Raw genomic sequence first — 22,869 nt, forward strand, 5'->3', positions numbered from 1 at the left:
AGTCCACGTAGTTCTTTTCCGTGAAGCTGTGTGACGCTGGTAGTCTCTCAAATTGTGCCGTTCATACAGTCTCACACCAACAAAACAGTAGAAATTGACAATAATCGACAGTAATCGGCTTGAGATAACAGTAAAAGTTGCGACATAAATTCCCTATACCATGGGATATCTACTTACGCTATTATTTCTCTATTGTAATACCCAACTAAAGTTCATTTTTTATGGAAATTATTGGATCACTCATGCTTTTTCATATTAATATTTGAAACAGGAATTGATCAAGAAATCTATACTTGAATAATTTTGCATCTCCACACATGCCATTTCTTTTTTTGTTTTTTCTTACAGCAATTCAGTAGTAGTCAAATCTTGATTAGCCTGTCAATAAATATCCTAATACTTAGTTTTGAAGGAGGGAGAACTCAAATAGAAATTGTTGGATTGTGGTACACTTCACTGTTATAATTCAAAGTTTAATAGTCTTGAAGCTTTATTCATTTATTATTTTCCATCTAATTCAGCGAGGTTCCGCAGAAAGGCTTTGAAAATGCAGTGAACAGTATGATTTTATGTTGGTGCTTGACTGCAGACTAGAACGGGCTGTGATCTCACAGTGTTGTTCTTCTATAGCAGTTTAATAGTTTAACAGTTTCAAAGTTTAATAGTCTTAAAGCTTTATTCATTTATTATTTTCCATCTTTAATTCAGCGAGGTTCCGCAGAAAGGCTTTGAAAATGCAGTGAACAGTATGATTTTATGTTGGTGCTTGACTGCAGACTAGAACGGGCTGTGATCTCACAGTGTTGTTCTTCTATAGCAGTTTAATAGTTTAACAGTTTCAAAGTTTAATAGTCTTAAAGCTTTTATTCATTTATTATTTTCCATCTTTAATTCAGCGAGGTTCCGCAGAAAGGCTTTGAAAATGCAGTGAACAGTATGATTTTATGTTGGAGCTTGACTGCAGACTAGAACGGGCTGTGATCTCTCAGTGTTGTTCCTCTATAGCAGTTCTTGCAGAGATGATATAACGGATTGCCCCAAGACTAGGCGATTCTCTCTGCATTCCTTTCTGTGGTCTCACTCTCTCTCTCTCTCTCACTCCGTCTCCAATCGTTGCTCTTCTAGTCTTATTTTGAGGATAAAAGCTCTACTATTCGATTAGTCTTGTCGTGAATTCGATTTGGATGCGTCATCCATTTCCTTCCTGTCAATAGTCGAGATCGTATAAAATGTAGTCGAGATCGTTCATGGAAATTATGTAAATGCTATTCGTTGATGAGTTTTGAATTTCGTACATCATACTTTAGTTCAGGTTTCTAACTTGCAAATATCTAAACATTTGTTGAAGGTTAAATGTCAAGCAAATTTAGATTGCTTCATTAATTTTTGTTAGTTGAATTTCTCTATTGATTTTGGGGAGTTGAAACTTCCAAAGTGCATAATTATTATTGGTAAAGTATTTAAAACAAGACTTCACTTTTATAATATTTATGTTCAAGTGAAAATCTATTTCAAGTGAAAGTCACAATGCAGAAGCGGAATACTACGATAATGAAGATCATTATTTCATCAACCTTTGAGGATGAGACTTATATTATAGATTTATCTTAAGGCTGTGCAAAGGCTAAAAATAAACTTTCTTCTCGTGATATTTTCCAAAGATTTTCGATTTGTATAACATCAAGCTATCAACATGAAAAGTTTTCTCAGGAAAACATTTTTTTCCTATCATCACTTTTTGAGATATGAGCGCCCAGAAGTTTGAATTTTTGGGACAGAACATTTCAAATTCGGTAAGAGATAAATCCATGAGATTTAGAGGATGGATTCTTCATGGTATTGTTGATCCAGTAGAACAAAAATTTTCTGAAAATATCAATTTTTGAAAAAGTTATTCAATTTGCCAAAAATAACTCAACTAAAAGTTATTTTTAGTAAATTGAATAACCATCTTTAAAATTGATACTTTCAGAAAATGATTGTTTTACTAGATCAACAATACCATGAAGAATCTATCCTCCAAATCTCATGGATTTATTTCTTACCGAATTTGAAATGTTCTGTCCCAAAAATTTAATCTTTAGGCGCTCATATCTCAAAAAGTAATGATCAGAAAAAATTTTCCCTGAAAAAACTTTTACATTTTGATAACTTGATGATAAACAAATCGAAAAACTTTGAAAAATATCACGAGTAGAAAGTTTATTTTTAACTTTTGCACAGCCTTAAGATAAATCTATAATATAAGTCTCATCCTCAAAGGTTGATGAAATAATGATCTTCATTATCGTAGTATTCCGCTTCTGCATTGTGACTAGATTTTCACTTGAACATAAATATTATAAAAGTGAAGTCTTGTTTTAAATTCTCTACCAATAATAATTAGGCACTTTGGAAGTTTCAACTCCCCAAAATCAATAGAGAAATTCAACTAACAAAAATTAACTTGATAAATGTGCTCAATATAAGGATGAAAGATAAATGGAATTTCTTGAACGTTCTTGAAAAGAGAATATTGTTCTTCTACGATTATGTAAGATTGGGTTTATCATTATATTCCGTACAAATTTACTTCATACTTGGAGGAATATGCAGTGCAGGGAAATGGAGGGTGATCAGCCAATTACAGCGATTGATAGAGTCATAGGTGGACCTCAATATAGAATATGGAGTCTCTCTCTCTCTCTCTAGCACTATAAGATTTTTACTTTCCTTGCCCTATTACCATAGGTAAGGAAAGTATTGCTTTCCAAAAAAATTTAAGGTACCCTAATTTCATGTTTTCTATACTTTTCAAGGTCCCCTGAGTACAAAAACATGATTTTTACTTTCCTTGCCCTACTACCATAGGTAAGGAAAGTATTGCTTTCCGAAAAAATTAAGGTACCCCAGTTTCTATATTTCTATACGTTTCAAGGTCCCCTGAGTCCAAAAACGTTGTTTTTGGGTATTGGTCTGTGTGTGTGTGTGTGAGTGTGTATGAGTGTATGTGCGTCTGTGTACACGATATCTCGTCTCCCAATCAACGGAATGACTTGAAATTTGAAACTTAAGGTCCTTACACTATAAGATACCTAGAAAAGTCATTGATAAGCTCTATCAATTGCTATAAGTCCCATATCTGTAAAAATTTCAGGAGCACTGCACCATCTATGGTAGGTAGGTAGAGCAGTTTATTCAAAAGAACACATGTCGATATTTTATTTGTAGAACAGCTGTTTCGACAACTTTTAAAAAATCCTCAAATTTCATAATTTATTCAAACAAAGGAAAATGTACTCTGAACACAACAATATTATAATTGTAGTTTTAATTATTTAGCCGCCAATCGGCATATCTAAAAATCTCTAAATTATCCTCGTTAATGAGGCTTATAGATCAATGAGCAAGGAAAGTTGTGTGAGTGTACCACACCAGATTTTTACTTTTGTAACTCATTTCTCTTACGGTTCTATTAACAAATCAGTACAGAACGTTGATAATGAATGATTGAGTTGTTTAAAACAATATAATCTGATCTTAACTTTGAAAAGAAGAAAATTGTCTTGAACGATAACTGTGAATTATCTAAAAAGCCATATTAGTGTCGCATTTTTTACAGAAGGATTTGAATGCAGGGACTGTTACCGTTAGTCATAGATACTTACATAGTGGCGTCATCTAGGTGGACGACTTATCATGGCTTCTTAAATCGAAGTTTCCCTCTGAAAGTCTCTTGCATCTACGTCTACTGTGTGTTATGCACTTTAAAACGGATTTACCTGATGATATAAACGTATTGCCATTCAAAAGCAAGAACCTTATCTTCTATTTTACCTTTAAAACCACGAGGTTGAGTGGTAGAGAGGACTTTCAAGTTCTAACTCCGCCTAATAAAGATTTTTACTTTCCTTACCTTTTACTATAGGTAAGAAAGTATTGCTTTCCGAAAAAAATTAAGGTACCTCAATTTCTAAATTTCTATACGTTTCAAGGTCCCCTGAGTCCAAAAAAGGTTTTTGAGTATTGGTCTGTATGTGTGTGTGAGTGTGTATGAGTGTATGTGCGTCTGTGTACACGATATCTCGTCTCCCAATCAACGGAATGACTTGAAATTTGAAACTTAAGGTCCTTACACTATAAGTATCCGACACGAACAATTTCGATCAAATGCAATTCAAGATGGCGGATAAAATGGCAAAAATGTTGTCAAAACAGGGTTTTTCGCGATTTTCTCGAAAACGGCTCCAACGATTTTGATCAAATTTATACCTAAAATAGTCATTAATAAGCTCTATCAACTGTCACAAGTCCCTTATTTGTAAAAATTTCAGGAGCTTCGCCCCATCTATGCAAAGTTTGATTTTAGACTCCCAATTATCTGGCTTCAGACTCAATTTAAACAAAAAATTTCAAGTGGAAAGGATTGAGTATGAAAATCTCTACAATTAATGTTCACATTACATTTTACATGTTTACAGTAACATTTTCATCTAAAAATGGAAATAAGCTTGAAATTCGAGAAAATGTGATTATTCAATAATGTAAACTGTTGGCAACTGTTGATTCTAATAAATCATTCACTATAAAGAGATAGCAGACCACGTGTGTCTCCAGCGCTATAGTCCTGTCACCAGCTGGCTCAGATCTTAGAATAGTAGACTTGAGATGAGCGTGAAAACTAGCGTCAGGTGAATCATAATGGCAAGGAAAGTTGTGTGAGTGCACCACACCAGATTTTTTAATTTCATTTTCAAAACATAATGAAACAAAACCTTTCAGGTAGAGATAAAGGAATATCAGTTCTCAGCTGTCTCTGATTTCAGGCAATGTTCATCTAATTTCATAGGCAGGACAGATTGAAATCTAGACGATCTGGGATCCTCCCTTCAAGTTGAACCAAAACAATGTTTTCATTTTGTCGTCAATTATGAAAAAATGTCTAATATTGTTAAACTGCATCAATTCTATCGAGAAGATGTTTTAATTCTATAGTTCAAACTTCATAGTCAAATATCGGGACACCGAGCTTCGCTTGTTATTTATTTATTGACTTTTGATAAACCAAACACAATTCTTTAAAATGATTGGGGAAGTACTAACAGCACAGCCCAAAACTGTTTCTTTCCCGAATTTTGATTTATACACCATAAATAGTCCAGAAAGTAGGTTATGTTCCATACACTTGAATTCAGGTTCAATTTTCTGTTCAAACATTTGAAAACAAAAAAATTATAATTTAGATTATATACAAACCAAATTAAATAACAAAATAACACTCACTAATCACTTGAAATTGTCAAATAATGATCAACTTTGAAAATTATGATATACTCTAGTTTAGGAGGATTATCATGTCATGTCAAAAAATCAGATTATGTTGATCAAATTGATCAAATTGTCTAGCTAGATAAAATTTCTCGCTGATTGATAATGAAACAGCTGATAATGATTAAACAGCTGGAAATAATTCTGTCTCTATCCCACACAGGCACACGCATCTTTTGTTATCGAGAGACGACAAAATTATCATCTGTTTTCCAAGGTTGAATTATCCTTTTAATGTCGTTCAGCGAGTTTTCCAAAGAGTTTTCCTAGTGCAATCGAATCTTTATATCATAAACCTACTATGTTCCAAATTTCGTGAAAATCGTTAGAGCCGTTTTCGAGATCTGTAAAACATAAATAACCAGATATAAAAATAACCAGATATATACAGAAATTGTTCGCTTAATATAATAGGTTAGTAACTAAATTAACTGACTACTCAGTTTTCTCTAAAAAAAATTAAACTCAAATTCTAGTTTGAGCCATCAGCTGACTAAATTGAAAGGTGGTATTGTTGTCTCAGACGGAATATGTGAAAATTACCATGCTGTTCTGTACTCGAAATAACTGAGTTTAGTGTGGGTGGGACAACCATGAAGTTTCCACTAAACATCTTTCATACTAGTAGTTCTGTGAATAGTAGACCTAGCGCTCAGTAAGTTACATTGACCGATTGTTATGTTTTCTCACAAATTAATAAATAATTTATCAATTGAAAATGTCTAGAAAAATTCCTAAATAAACATAGAGCTTTCTGTCCTATCGTACCGTGACGTGTCGTCCCGGAATGTGAGTGTGAGCGCTGTTATCAGGTCTGGCTGCAACTGTCTACAACGTTGATGGAAAGATACATTTTCAAGATGTTCGATGTTTTTGAATGGGTAGTATTATAGTCAACTGTCTACTAACGTTGATGGAGAGATACATTTTCAAGATGTTCGATGTATTTGAACGGGTAGTTTATAGTCCACTAGACAGCTGATTTATGATGAATAATTCTATAGTCTGATTTTTACGGTAATATTGGCGTATGAAGGAGGCTCCTTTTTCCTTTTATATTATCCTTGAAATGCAAAATTTCCAAAAACCTTGTATATACGTCGACGCGCAATTAAAAAAGGAACTTACCTGTCAAATTTCATGAAAATCTATTACCGCGTTTCACCATAAATGCGCAACATATAAACGTATATGAACATTTAAACATTAAGAGAAAAGAAATGCCAAACCGTCGACCTTAGGCCTCACTTCGCTCGGTCAACTAGACTTGGAAGATCTTCGTTGATTGGCTGTAAAGATGTTTGATAAGCGAAAAATTATATATTATATTATCAACTAGCAGGTAACCAGTGCTCCGCAAGGGTCTCATTAAAAACTGGACAAACTGAAAATTTGACCATCTGAAGTTTTGAAGAATTTTTAATTATCTTGAAACCATCCTCGGTAGATTACGAATCTATATGCAAAATTTCAAGTTAATCAGTTGAGTAGTTGAGACGTGATGATGCGTCATTCGTGAATTTCCTATCCCGTACGTGTATAAGTCGATTCTTTCCTTTATTATGTTAAAGATGGCATTGGGTTTCAGATGTGTTTTTGCGGGTATTTGATGATGGTTGGGACAGAGGAGAGTGAGAGAGCGGGAGAGAGAGAAAGGTGTTACTCAGACCGGAAGCAAAGAATGGAAGGAGGCCACAAGCTACGACCTCCTTCTATTAAGAGTCTCTCTCACACACTCTCTCTCTTTCTGTCTCTTGCGCACTCTTACTCTCTCTCTCTCTCTCTCTCTCTCTCTCTCTCTCTCTCTCACTCTCTCTCTCTCTCTCTCACTCACTCTCTCTCTCCCTCTCTCTTTCTGTCTCTTGCGCACTCTTACTCTCTCTCTCACTCTCTGTCTGTCTGTCTGTCTGTCTCTCTCACACTCTCTCTCTCTCTCTCTCTCTCTCTCTCTCTCTCTCTTAATGGCTGGCAGTGTTTGATTAGCAATGGTATTGCTATCCTTGTCTATCATTCATCAAAGCGGATAGCCCTATCTCTTTCTCGCTTTGTTCTGTTGCCAGATCGTCTTTCAACAATGTAGATTTAAGAATTGATGTTGCTTTCCATGACGAAACACTATATAATAACTCTATTGTAGTTCTGACATTGTGTTACTTGTAAATATTTGAAAAACACTTACTTTTTTATAGTATTGAGGAATGCATTTCACTCCTGAAGAGGTGCTTCATCAACCTCGTTGAAGCTCAGCCTCGGCTGACGAAGCTCCTCCTCTTCAGGAGTGAAATGCTTTCCTCAATACTCCAAGAAAAGTAAGTGTTTTTCAAATATTTACAAGTAACACAGTGTCAGAACTACAACAGAGTTATTTAATAATTAATTAACAAAATATTTCATCTCAATTATTATGAAAATTCATTATGAAATTATTGAAAAATATAATTTCCTGTCCAATAAAATATAATTTATCGATTATTTTAAACGAGAATGAACAGTAATATTACATCAGTAAATCTGTATCAGCTACCGTTCATAGAAGGCATTGACAAGACAGATGATCGGCAACGTTTTTCTCCTATCTTTCTTCACTGCCATTATAACGTGGACCTCACTATAATCACTAATTAGTATTATCCTTATTTCATTCTTAAGAATGATATTTTATTCGTCAATAAAATATATTTTTCAATAATTCAATAACGAATATTTTCATAATTCAGATTAATAATTTCTTAATTATGTTTGTAAAGTGTTTAAAAACGATCTGGCTACATTGCAGAGGTAGAAAAAGATAGCGCTATCTGTTTTATCCAATGATAGCAACGTCAATGTTAATCAAATACTGCCATTATAACGTGGACATCCCTTCAGTTCTTTTTCATATGTTTTTTTTTTATTAGGCTAGGCGCACACCGGTTAGTCAAGACAAGACATGATCAGACACGTTTAGTCACAATACTTCACATAGCTGCTTGTGACGCAACTTTGTGAAGTATTTATTTATCTATTTTATTCACAATCACAAATCATAATTAAAATATGATTGGGAGAAGACAACAGGCATAACCCAAAACTGTCTTTTCCCAAATTTTTACAAATAAAAGTTTCAAAAAAGAATGAGGTTAGAATCCACTTTTTATTGTGACTGAACGTGTCTGATCTTGTCTTGTCTTGTCTTGACTAATTGGTGTGCACCAATTATTTTATCGCTATTATAAAAGCTTTTATCGCTTTTATTCTTTTATCGCTATTTTATAATTTGTTGTTTTGTTGCAGCATCGTCGGATGATGGCAGTATTTGCTCGGAGCCGGTGTCAGGTGTGGGGAGAGCCGGCCAAGATGAGGATGCCGTTGATCGGCTCATCAATCAACACCGTGCTTCACTCGGGGTCAGTTATTCGTCATCCATTCATTCAAATTATTCAATCATTCACACTTTGAATCACAACTGAATAGTGCTAGTTAAACATACATAGAATTTTGGACGCACGTTTTTTCCCGTCCTTATGAATTCTAGCAGATTGAACGAAACTTGACAAACATAGTCTGTTTAATCTAATAGAATTTATAAGGCCGGAAAAATATCGTACGTCTAAAAATCGATGTGTGTGTGTAAAGAAGCGTACAGATATACGCGCCGCGAACATATATATATAAGGGGGCGCGACAGTCGAGACCGACGACATTCGAGGCCTACGACCGTAGAGAACTGTTTCACAGTCCTCTACGGTCGTAGGCCTCGACTGTCGGGAGTGTACGAAAATTAGAGTGGCCTCAACTGTCGCCTAACGCAGGCGACATTTGAGGCCACTTTTCCAGGAGTCCTCTCCCGTCGTAGGTCTCGACTGTCGGGGCTGTACAAAAATTAGAGTGGCCTCAACTGTCGCCTAACGCAGGCGACATTTGAGGCCACTTTTTCAGGAGTCCTCTACCGTCGCTGGCCTCGAATGTCGCTGGTCTCGACTGTCGGGCCTGTACAAAAATTAGAGACTCGCTTGCAGCAGGCGACAGTTGAGGACACATCCTACTGCGATTCCAGACAAAATACATTTTATAATGATTATAACTTCTGATTTGTTGAAAACTAAATAATGGAAACTTCCTTCATAAAAAAGCGTATGAATTTTGAAGGTAGATAGTGCTTATCCTTGAAGGATTTTCAGAACGATCATCTTTGTGAAGAATTACAGCTTAATCAGTCAAGTATTTCAAGCGTGATGAGCTCACATACAAACAGACAGAAAGACAGACACCATCTCGTTTTATAGATGGATAGAAGATAGATAAATATTTAGATTTGTCAATGAAGGAGGCATAATGCAGAAGTAATGGATTCCCATTACTTAAAAATATGTTTAGGGACCATCATCCAAGTACTGGAATGTATATGACTTGACCACCTTTGTTGACGAAACTCAATTGGAGGATGGAAAGATGCTGGTATCTTTATTTTACATGCTGAACTTTCAAAGTTATAAAGAATTTAAAAGTTACAAAATTAATAAGCTTCAGAGAATAGAAAAAGGTTATATACAGTAGTATAATAATAATAATAATAAAATGTTTATTCTCAGTCAAAGAAAATACATAACATAAAACATCTTCATACAAATAAAAACAAGTTTTCAACTGAAAATTAATACACATATGCAAAGCTCAAGGAGCTTGTCCGCATCTAGTATGATGCTTAGAGTAATGAAAAAAATTACCTTTTTATATAATCTAGGAAGTTGATTCGAAAAATCAACAACTTTACATAAACATTCTTCCTTAAAAATATTTTTTACTGTGTTTTTGAGGGGGCGCGACAGTCGAGACCGACGACATTCGAGACCTACGACCGTAGACTCTCGACTGTCGATAGTGTACGAGAATTAGAGTGGCCTCAACTGTCGCCTAACGCAGGCGACATTTGAGGCCACTTTTTCAGGAGTCCTCTGCCGTCGCAGGTCTCGACTGTCGGGGCTGTACAAAAATTAGAGTGGCCTCAACTTTCGCCTAACGCAGGCGACATTTGAGGCCACTTTTTCAGGAGTCCTCTACCGTCGCTGGCCTCGAATGTCGCCGGTCTCTACCGTCGCTGGTCTCGACTGTCGCAGGACTCTCTGTCGTTTGCCTCGTTTGACATCGACCCATACATAAGCTTATACTTTATGGGCCAGCATGTGGAAGCGTCAGAAGTGACTTGGGGTTAAAGAAAGGAGACGGCGCCGCGCTACCTGTACACTGGGCTATTCTTCCAAAAAGGTTCAACCTGCAACTCTCGACTATCACACTCTATTGTCCTCTGAATCAGCTTCATTACCCTCATTAGTGGCCGGAGTGGCCCCGTCTGCTTTCTTGAAGGCAGTTTTAGCTGGTAGGGGCTCATCTATTACTTTCCACCTCACCTGTTACCTGTATTCTCACTTTATTATTGAATCTAGATCAGTGTTCAAGTACTTGTTATTCAATTATTTCTAATGGTTCATTTTGATGAAACTCAACTTGCTCACAAGCTGTATACAGACTAACTTGAGTTACATACAATTCGTGGTTACACATCACATGCCCTATTCATCAGCTGATGATATGCGTATTATATTATTTATTAGTATGAATATAATATTATCATATATATTAATAGTTCCATATAATGTATAGTATGATAATTATAGCATCAGCTTATGGAAAGCGTACGGCGTGTGTTCGTGACACAAGTCTTCTTGAAAAATCTTTATAAAAAAATAAAAAATAATACGTTCCTAGTGTGACTAAATTTGTACTCATGATCGATAGTAATGTGTGTGTTTATCCAATCAGTGTAGGCTACCACTGGTTTACAGCTGAAAATGCCTTCAAGTAATCAGACTGAGCCACCAATTTATTTCTCGGAGTGGAATCCTCAGCAATAGACCACGAAACTCATTAACAATAGGCGACCACTGAAGGGTCACTAGAACTTCTACCTGTTCATCTATTGCTTTCCGCGGCCCCGTCTCCTTTCTTTTACCCGTGACTTGTAATAATTTAAAAAACAAAACAAAAATTACATTAAAAATGTACATTGAAGGACAATATGCTATATGCAGTATTACTGCATATTTTGGAATGGCCTCTATGGGTCTGCCTCAAATGTCAATTCTCTGTAATACTCCTTCGATCTATTCAAGCCCCACATCACTTGCCGCATGCACCTCCTGCAATCCTCCCTCTCATGGGAACAGAGGGCAGTTTGAAACCAAGTGTCCCATTGTCTGTATCTTGCCACATTCACAGTATGGGTCAGATGTAAAGTCCCATAAGGGCGCATCTTCCAGTAGAACCTGTTCAAACAACACCACTGCCGGCGGCCAAGCAGTGTCCCTGGCACCTCTCCATTTGGATCCTCAATTAGGTGTTTATTCTTTACTGATGAGGAGGGGTCGATGTCAAACGAGGCAAACGACAGAAGAGTCCTGCGACAGTCGAGACCAGCGACGGTAGAGACCGGCCACATTCGAGGCCAGCGACGGTGGAGGACTCCTGAAAAAGTGGCCTCAAATGTCGCCTGCGTTAGGCGACAGTTGAGGCCACTCTAATTTTTGTACAGTCCCGACAGTCAAGACCTGCGACGGCAGAGGACTCCTGAAAAAGTGGCCTCAAATGTCGCCTGCGTTAGGTGACAGTTGAGGCCACTCTAATTTTTGTACAGCCCCGACAGTCGAGACCTGCGACGGCAGAGGACTCCTGAAAAAGAGGACTCCTCCAATTGAGTTTCGTCAACAAAGGTGGTCAAGTCATATACATTCCAGTACTTGGATGATGGTCCCTAAATATATTTTCAAGTAATGGGAATCCATTACTACTGCATCATGCCTCCTTCATTGACAAATCTAAATATTTATCTATCTTCTATCCATCTATAAGACGAGATGGTGTCTGTCTTTCTGTCTGTTTGTATGTGAGCTCATTACGCTTGAAATACTTGACTGATTAAGCTGTAATTCTCCACAAAGATGATCGTTCTGAAAATCCTTCAAGGATAAGCACTATCTACCTTCAAAGTTCATATGCTTTTTTATGAAGGAAGTTTCCATTATTTAGTTTTCAACAAATCAGAAGTTATAATCATTATAAAATGTATTTTGTCTGGAATCGCAGTAGGATGTGTCCTCAACTGTCGCCTGCTGCAAGCGAGTCTCTATTTTTTGTACAGGGCCGACAGTCGAGACCAGCGACATTCGAGGTCAGCGACGGTAGAGGACTCCTGAAAAAGAGGCCTCAAATGTCGCCTGCGTTAGGCGACAGTTGAGGCCACTCTAATTTTTGTACAGCCCCGACAGTCGAGACCTACGACGGGAGAGGACTCCTGAAAAAGTGGTCTCAAATGTCGCCTGCGTTAGGCGACAGTTGAGGCCACTCTAATTTTTGTACAGCCCCGACAGTCGAGACCTACGACGGGAGAGGACTCCTGAAAAAGTGGTCTCAAATGTCGCCTGCGTTAGGCGACAGTTGAGGCCACTCTAATTTTCGTACACTCCCGACAGTCGAGGCCTACGACCGTAGAGGACTGTAAAACAGTCCTCTACGGTCGTAGGTCTCGAATGTCGTCGGTCTCGACTGTCGCGCCCCCATGAGGAGGACCACCTTGCCTTCCAAATTGTTCCAATATCCTGACCATTCTGATCATCTAATCTCAGATACCTCCTTGATTGTAGCCGTATTGCTGGTGCATTATTTAGCTCCTTAGCTATTGGCAACTCATTCCTTGAAACAACCCTGTTCACAAGTTGTCTTGTCTTATTCAATCTGCTGAGGTCTGGTGGCAGGACATTTTACAAAGCACAGGTAGCCAGTTGGTCTCTGTTGGTCTTATTGTGCCACTATATACTGTGCCGCCGCGAACATGAGCAATTCACTTTTAATCAGCTGACTATATCTGTATTTTTACAGAAACGGTAAGATACAGATATAAAAAGATTGGCATCAGCTGATTAAAAGTGAATTGCTCATGTTCGCGGCGCGTAAATCTGTACGCACCTTAAGGTTAGTTAAGGTGATACAGTAAGGCTAGCTAGATACACACATAGGTTTTTGTTCGTATGAGTTTCAGCCGTCCTTATGAATACTAACAGATTAAACGGAACTTGACAAATTATCATCTGTTTAATCTAATAGAATAAATAAGGACGGGAAAAATCGTACGTCTACAAATCGATGTGTGTGTAACTAGTCTTAAGGTGATATTGTATAATTTTAATTAAATTTACACCTGTAGCAGTCATTGATAAGCTTATTAACTGCCACAAGTCCCATATCTGTAAAAATTCCAGGAGCTCCGCCCCATCTATGCAAAGTTTGATTTTAGATTCCCTATTATCAGGCTTCAGATACAATTTAAACGAAAAATTTCAGCATTAAAATCTCTACAATTAATGTCCAGTAACATTTTTACCTAAAATTGAGAATAAACTCAAAATTCGAGAAAATGTGATTATTCAAATGCAAACTTAATGAGAGAGGCAGCTCTTGATTCTAACCGCCTCGTGTCTCCAGATTTATTGTCCTGTCACACGATAAGCTGGCTCAGATCATTGAATAGTGGACTTGAGATGCGCGTGAACACTAGCGTCAGGTGATCAATTCCGAAATAATATGGTACATCATGTGATAGATTACAACATGTATCACTCGTTTACCTATGAGTATAATGGAAATTTTCTTGATGGCAAGGAAAGTTTTGTGAGTGCGCCACACAGTTTTTTTTTGTTCTGTAAAGTTACCTTTTATTGAGAGGCTTTTGTTTGAATTGGAATGTAAATAAAGCTCCATTATTTTGTACTTTGTCTATGGTTGGCAATTGTTTGCCATTCAGGTAACATTGTTAACCGTTATGTGTTTATTTTGGTATATTAACGGTTCACATTCAATATATTTATGTTGTTGCCCTGTATATACACAAAAATAAGACTATAATGAGCACAAGAGGTATGATTCATTCATATAACACCCGCCAAAGACTACAACTTGATACCCAACGTACACGATTAACCAAAGTACAGAAGTCCCATTACGTCTTAGGAACAAAGGTCTACAATAGGTTGCCAGAGTCAATAAAAAATTATCCAGTCTGCAAATCACTCATTTTTTGATCTTCTGCGTGCAAACCCCTTCTATTAGTTTTTCACACATTCTTTTTAATTAAGTGTTGAGAGAGAGTGTTATGAATATTTTACTGACAGACTGTATAAGTTTATTTTACTGCCGATGACTGTATGGTCCGATAGCAGAAGAATTAAGGCTGTGCAAAGGCTAAAAATAAACTTTCTACTTGTGATATTTTTCATAGTTTTTCGATTTGTATATGATCAAGCTATCAAAATGAAAAAGTTTTCTCAGGAGAACATTTTTCCCCCGATCATTACTTTTTGAGATATGAGCGCCCAAAGTTTAAATTTTTGGGACAGAACATTTAAAATTCGGTAAGAGATGAATCCATGTGATGTAGTGGATAAATTCTCCATGGTATTGATGATTGAATAAAACAAAAATTTCCTGAAAATGTTAATTTTTGATAAAGTTATCGAATTTACTAAAAATGACCAAAAATAACTCAACAAAAAGTTATTTTTGGTAAATTGAATAACTTTCTCAAAAATTGATATTTTCTATACATTTTTGTTTTATTAAATCAACAATACAATGAAGAATTTATCCTCTGAATCTCATAGATTTATCTCTTACCGAATTTGAAATGTTCTGTCCCGAAAATTTAAACTTTAGGCGCTCAAATCTCAAAAAGTGATGATGTAAAAAAATTGTTCCTCTGAGAAAACATTTTTATTTTGATAGCTTGATGATATACAAATCGAAAAACTTTGAAAAATATCACCAGTAGAAAGTTTATTTTTAGCCTTAACCAAAGTACAGAGGTCCCATCTCGTCTTAGGATCAAAGGTCTATAGGTTGCCAGAGTCAATAAAAAATTATCTAGTCTCTTTGCTCAGCAAATCACTATTTTTTTATCTTCTGTGTGCAAATTCCTTCTATTCTTTGGTGGAGTTTTTCACACATTCTTTTTAATTAAGTGTTGAGAGTGTTATGAATATTTTACTGACGTTGCCGATGACTGGATGGTCCGATAGCAGAAGAAGATTTAAATCTATCTATCAATCTATTGTTGTGATTTGTTCTGTTTAATAAGTATACCTTGTATTCAGAGGCATTTGTTTGAATTGTAATGTAAATGAAGCTTGTATTATTTTGTTGTACAGGCTCGTAGCGACTCGCTCGCTAGCGTGTACTCGGGTGCGGGCGAGGGCCGCTACGGTAGTGTGGCGGTGCGAGGGGAGGTGGAGTTCGGTCTGCAGTACAACTACAAGCAGGCGGCTCTTGAGATACACATCAAACAGTGTCGCGATCTGGCGCCAGTCGATACCAAACGCAACAGATCTGATCCGTGAGTATCTTTATTCATTTATTCATTTATTCATTTATTTACAATGTAAATGACACTAATGTAATAACATTGGAAGATGAAATATTAAGGTAGTCCTTGTGCTATTTCTAGCTGAGTTGTAAATTTTGAAAAAATAGGCAACCGTCATTTTCTAGCTACAGTATGGACACAGAATACATACAGAAGGGACCAGGAGAACCCGAGCTCGAATCTCGACCGGGGCAAAAGTTTTTGACCACAGCACAATCACATATATACGGCCACCTCGTCTTTCGGAGGAGACGATATGCCGTCGGTCCCGACAACCTAAAAAGTAGTCGTCATATCTCATCATCATCCCTCTCACTCATTACCCACGCACAAGTCTAAGAGCTTATGTGGGCATCACCTTCAGTATTATTATTAGAATCGTGTTCCAGAATCAGCCATTTTGAAGAGAATTAGATATCAGCCAGAGCCACGTAGAGTGGCAATTATTTAGCAGGGGAACGCGCCAACTAAGCTTCCCGACAGTAAAGCTCCTTTTAAAACCACTTTCGAGGGGATTTGCTGACGGCGTAAGCTGAGCTCCTGAGAGAGGAGCTTAACTGACGGGGAGACTAGTTGTTGTGAGCGTGTGAGGAGTTTAGTTGTCGCCGACAACTGAGCTCCTTCGTTCTAGTAGGGGATTACTATTGGTTCTTGAAAAATGTGATATAACTCGTAGAGCAAAAAAGCGAAACCAGGCGTGATTTGAGGAAATCCATACTTACTCTATGCCTGAAATATATAATGTCAGTTTACTAACAAACTCCGGCACTCAGAGCGTGCGTCGGATTCGGTGACGATAACCAAGCTCTTTGCACGCTAGCGTCAACTACTCTCCCCGACAGTAAATCCCCTACTAGTCCAGAGGGGACTAGTTGTCGGGACTGTAGACGACAACCAAGCTTCCCGTCAGTCAAGCTCCTCTCTCAGGAGCTCAGTTGACGTCGTCAGTAAATCCCCTCGAAAGTGGTTCTAAAGGAGCTTTAGGCTAGCTTCACACACATTTGGTTTCATTCGGTTCGGTACGGTTCGTTGCCGAAAACGAATGAGGTTTTCATACATATCAGGTTTTAATTCGTACGGTTCTAATTAGGTATTTCTTCTCAAACACAGCTGTGTTTGGATTTTTGAGGTAGGCGCACACAGATCGTCATCGGACGGACGGCACGCATCGGACGATTAGATTTGATACATTGTTTTCAATTGGAGTGCACATACCTATCCGCATCGTAGGTATGTGCACTCCAATTGAAAACAATGCATCAAATCTAATCGTCCGATGCGTGCCGTCCGTCCGATGACGATCTGTGCGCGCCTACCTTTACAATTCATGCTGCTAATAAAATATAAAAGCTGGTGTTCAAACAGTAAGATATGATTTCTTGAACAACAGAATTTTCAATTTAATTAAAAATTGTGAACCATTTGAATAGTTTATTTTTGATTATATCAAATTTGGACGTTCAGAGTGATTATTTTTTTGAATTGAAAATATGTTTCAATTTTGACACATGGTACATAACGTTCATCTCTTCTCTCCATTAATAGAATCATGTAATTTTCATGGAAAAATAAAAATAATAAAAATTCTCCCCGATTTTTAATATTTATCTTCATATTAATTCCCTTGCCCTATTACCATAGGTGAGTATTGCTTTCCGAAAAAAATTAAGGTAGCCCAATTTCCAAATTTAGCTTATATATTTAGCCATATATAGCTGTTATATTTGAATATACTAGCATGAACTTTGAAAATTCAAACACAGCTGTGTTTGAGAAGAAAATACCTAATTAGAACCGTACGAATTAAAACCTGACATGTATGAAAGCCTCATTTGTTTTCGGTAACGAACCGAACCGAAAGCGAACCGAACCGAATGAAACCGAATGCGTGTGAAGCTAGCCTTACAGGTTTTAACAGGTTCACGTACCCCCGGAAACTTGATGATTAGTTTTCCTGAGTGATTCGTAAATGATATCTACCCTTTTTTACCGAATATAACTTTGCAGTTGTATATCATAAAAAATTATAAGAAGATATCCCATGGTATATGTTCTAAATTTCACTGTTAACTTGAGCCGATAGTCCAAGTAGCTATTTGTCTTAAATATATATGACGCTGGTAGTCTCTCATGCTGTGCCGTTCTTTTACTCTCACCCCAACGAAACAGTAGTCGACAGTAATCGGCATGAATTAAAAAATCGGCTTGAAATTTGTAACTTAAACCACCTATACCATGGTATATATTCTCATGCTATTATATCATGTAGCTCTAGTCTGGTTTTCATAGTCATAGATTGTGGTTCATTCTATGAAATTTTTATCGCATTAGGATGTAGGAGTGATTTCAATCCTACACACAGACGTATAGTCTTGAAATAGTAATACTATTGAATTTATTGTATAGTGCATTTTGAAGAATAAATTTAGTTGAATTTGAATCTTTTCTTAGAGTCTTCACTTTTAAAATAAGAGGCAAGGAAAGCTGGGAATATTTGAGATAAGATATAAAAGTCAAGAGACAAGAGAAAACGAGACATTCTAAATAATGAGAACTCAAAGGGAATTGGAAAAAATTCTAAATATTCCTGTTCTTTGAATAAAAAATATAAATAGAAACAAATAGTTGATAACAATAATATTGAAGTGCTTTTACTGTGTTATTAAACTAATTCGATTCTTCTATGAGGTGAATTTGAGTATTAGAGTATTTGAGTATCTATCGGCGATATTGAAACTATGAATATATCTTGATAAACTGGTGTATGTTAAGCGTTTTCCTCACAAGTAGTTTCAAAACTAAATTGACAGAAGTAAAGTAATAATGTAGAGTAGATAAAATATGTGTATGTAGTAAGCTCTCCCTCGTTATTGCATGCTGAGCTGACCATTACATTCTATTAGACCACACCCATATCATTAGATAGATCAGGGTACCTCTCTACAAAACTGGGATGACATGCAATGAAATAATATCAAGATAAAAATCATCATTAGTGTAGCCTGTTAATTAGAAGGAAATATCGGGCATTACAGATTCTAACTTGAACGTTCCACCATGATTAAAATTTGTTTACTGCACAAAACTATTGAATGGGGTGGTGTCAGTGAATGAGTCACATTAACCTTCCGGCAGTCGAGCTGTTGTAAAGAGTACAACAATGTCAGTTTTTTGCTGCACAAAACTATTGAATGGGGTGGTGTCAGTGAATGAGTCACCTATGCATTCCAGAACTTTCCCCCCATCACTCCACTGAGTTGCAGTATCAACCGAGCAATGGTTCAGTCTTTAGGTGCCATTTAGTCGCGACAGTGCATAAGATAGGGAAATACTGTATACGGGGTGCTGTAAACGAACCAATAACACGGAATTGATGCCTTTGGTTGATGTACCTTATTGGGCTGTGAAATGATAACCATCCGAATGTTCATAGGCGTAAAATAATAATTCGAAAAGATGGAAAAAGTAATTATACAATAATTAATTAATATGTTTTGACAGTAAAAAGAGTACAGAGTAGATAATATAAGTGACATTTTTAATATTTTTTGTGATTGTGAAGGAAGATTTTTGCTTGGATTTGTATTTTGAAATAATTAATCTGATAAATTCAAAACTATTGTAGTACATAACCTCTAGACTGTGTATTCCAAATTAAGGTTTAAAGCAGTTTTGGGCGAATGCCTGTTGTTTTTACCTGCATTGTATGTATTGTCTATGAATAAATAAAATAACACTTGAAAAATTGAATGTACAAAATACAACACGCGACTGCTCGTGTGATTGAGTAGGGCGCGACTACCGGAAGGTTAACGTAGAATTTGTATGACATTCATTTAAGTGTAAACGTTAGGTGTAATCAAATACATTACACTACCAGAATTAAATTCATCACCGGTAAATTTCTGTATTACTAAAACAGTTCCTCATATTGTTTACAATGGCGGGAACAATAGAAGTTTCTGTTAGTCCAATTCAATCGTTGTGAATTCTACTAATTCATTGAATATTATAGTGAGGTCCACGTTATAAAGGCAGTGGAGAAAGATAGGAGAACAACGTTGCTGATCCTCTGTCTTGTCAATGCCTTCTATAGACGGTAGCAGATACAGGTTTATTAATGTAATATTAACTGTTCATTCTCGTTTAAAATAATCAATTATATTTTATCAAGCTAGAAATTATATTTTTTAATGATTCCATAATCGAGATGAAATATTTTGTTAATTAATTATTCTACATTGTTAAAAGATGATCTGGCAACAGAGCAAAGCGAGAAAGAGGTAGCGCTATCTGCTTTGTTGAATGATAGACAAGGATAGCAATACCATTGCTAAACAAACACTGCCATTATAACGTGGACCTCACACTATAGTATTCAATGAAACAGTTGATAATCAACATCACGAGAGATATGGAGAAATATTCTCGGCAATACTTTGAGAAAAGAAATCCAAATATCGGTTATTCATATCATTAATGTCTTCTACACTAAGTGGTGCATCAAATTAGTGATTGAAACATTTCAATTGCTAAACATTGAGAATCTCATGTATGTGAAAATTAACTATGGAGAAGTTATTTCATGTTTTCTTTCGTCTATTTCAGGTATGTGAAAGTCTACCTCCTACCGGATAAATCAAAATCAGGAAAGCGGAAAACCAGGGTTAAGAAGCACACATTGAATCCTGTATTTGAAGAAACACTGAAGGTAATGTAATTATATTATAGTTCCTTCCTCTTATAGCAACGCTTTTTCCACAGATAATTCTTATTTTATCTATTTGTGGTCTATTCGCACTCTTAGCATAAATTGTCGTTATAACAACAAATTTAATTGAAAGGATTGTTCTGTATAAACTTTTTCATTATGAAAACACAAATTTAAAATTGTCAACCACTTTATAAAAGTTTAAAACTTTATAAAAGTGGTTGACAATTTTAAATTTGTGTTTTCATTATGGAAAAGTACCACAACATCACTCAACACAACTGTAATTTTTTTCATTATTTTACTAAAAATATTCATCCTGTTATGAAAATGGAATATTTTGGAAAAGGTACTTATTACAAGGTAACTTTAGTGGCAAAAAGAATGAACAATGAATGAAATGATTTTTTGGGTTCTAGGCATTATAATAATAAAATACTGTATTTGAAAAAATTGTTGTGAATATTATAGAATTATATTATATTATACTATACTACTACTGTACTATACTATGCTACTATACTATACTACTATACTATACTACTGTACTGTATTATAATTATGTCGTTATGAGTAAGATTGCGTGTTGCTTGCACAAAAGCTAATTAAATTTTAATCGTGATTCATTCCACGAGAACCAATCAGAGAAGCTGTCTTATCAAAAAGGTCTTCTCTGATTGGTTGGTTCTCGTGAAATTAATCACGGTTAAAATTTAACCGGTTTCTGTGCGACCGGGCCTAAGTATGTAAATAGTTCATATATTTTTTTATTGGTGATATCCTAGACATTTTTTTAGTCGGTGTTCACCACAAATCAGTTGCAGTTTTCAATGATATTTGGACTATTTAAAACAAGATATTTGGTTACTCATTTAATGCAGATTCCAGTATAAATGAGTCGTTGAAGCACTGCTATAGTGAGGTCCACGTTATAATGGCAGTGTTTGATTAGCAATGATATTGCTATCCTTGTCTATCATTCAACAAAGCGGATAGCACTATCTCTTTCTCGCTTTGCGTTGTTTGCCAGATCGTATTTTAACAATGTAGAACTTGTAGTTCTGTGAACAGTAGACCTCACGCAGTTTTCTCATCCACAAGTATCTGATGTCACCTGTTCTAGTTGAATCACATTCACAGTTGAATCATAATTTACTCTTAAAAACTGTTATTTGTTTTCTCCAAGATCAAAAACTCACTTATGTTTATAAACTCAGTTTACGTTTGAATTTGTATCCCATATGATAGTTTATCCAGTTCCGTGATAATCTTTCCATCTGATAAAAATATTTCTCAACTTTTTTAAAATTAATTTTTTTCAATCAAGAATATTATAATTTCTTCAGCATTATTCAGTTAATTTAATCATTTTTTATTTTATTTTCAATCACCTATTAAATTTGTTTTTCAAATGTGAGAATATTGATGATACTGATGGGCACGCATCATAAAAAATAATCCACTTGTCAGCTGATTGATTATGAATAATTCTATAGTCTGATTAATCCTATCTTCAAAGTTGATTATGACAGTGATATCAGAGTATGGAGGAATTTCTTTTCTTTTCAGATCATCCTTAAAATCAGCTACCGTAAACCGGGGTGAATTCGGACTACTGTGGCGAAGTCGGACAGAGCTACCCGCGTCTACTGATTTTGAATTTGGAGGCATTAGACACTCGATATAACCTCAAAAAGTGGTGACTCGAGAAGGCAGTAAGCTGTTGAATGTTGTTTACATGTTTTAAGAACCAACACACGTGATATTTCGAGTGAATAAATAGAAATTTGAAGTGCCAAAAATATTGATTTACATTTATATTGATCAAAACCTCCACAAATCATCGATATCAAAGTAAGTTGAAGCTTGCACTTATTTTTCTTCGATAATACATATTCTCAGCTACATAACCAAACTTTCACATTCTATGTTTTCGACTTTTTAGTATTTTTTATATAATAAATACTGAAAAGTCACACTTTTCAGGGGCGAATTCGGACATGCCAAGAATGGTTGTAAAATGGTGTTTAAAGTTTAAATGTCAAAACAAACGTAATTTTTCATTATTCTATGCATTGCGGTACAGATACGGTATCGTGACAAACTTTTTTTGGGGGGGGGGGGCAAAATGTTTTATGAGTGAAGGGGTGTACAACATGCCAATATTGTGTAGTTTTTCATTATTTTATGTTTAGCTAATGCATTATTGTGTACCTACATTTTTATTACCTATTCTATGCATGTCGGTACAGAGGTGTACTGTGATCAACTTTTATTGTTGGGAGGGGGGGAGTAGAATAACTTTTTCTTGAAGGGGGTACAACATGCCAATATTGTGAACTTTTTCATTATTTTATGTTTAGATAAAATGAGTTACAGTGTAATGTTTCATTATTATTAGCTT

At 35.9% G+C, this 22,869-nt stretch overlaps 1 protein-coding gene across 7 annotated transcripts in view; it reads left to right on the plus strand.

The window, feature by feature from the left end:
• Positions 1-22,869, plus strand: part of LOC111055235 — a 208,343-nt gene that overhangs the window by 156,783 nt on the left and 28,691 nt on the right. For all 7 annotated transcript variants that reach the window (XM_039420337.1, XM_039420336.1, XM_039420341.1 and 4 more), the window contains 3 exons: positions 8,581-8,693; positions 15,540-15,724; positions 20,363-20,465. In XM_039420337.1, the coding sequence (XP_039276271.1) occupies positions 8,581-8,693; positions 15,540-15,724; positions 20,363-20,465 (401 nt within the window). The remainder of the gene's footprint in view (positions 1-8,580; positions 8,694-15,539; positions 15,725-20,362; positions 20,466-22,869) is intronic.

The sequence above is a fragment of the Nilaparvata lugens genome, chromosome 2 (assembly GCF_014356525.2).
Source record: "Nilaparvata lugens isolate BPH chromosome 2, ASM1435652v1, whole genome shotgun sequence".
In the NCBI taxonomy this organism is placed as follows: Eukaryota; Metazoa; Arthropoda; class Insecta; order Hemiptera; family Delphacidae; genus Nilaparvata; species Nilaparvata lugens.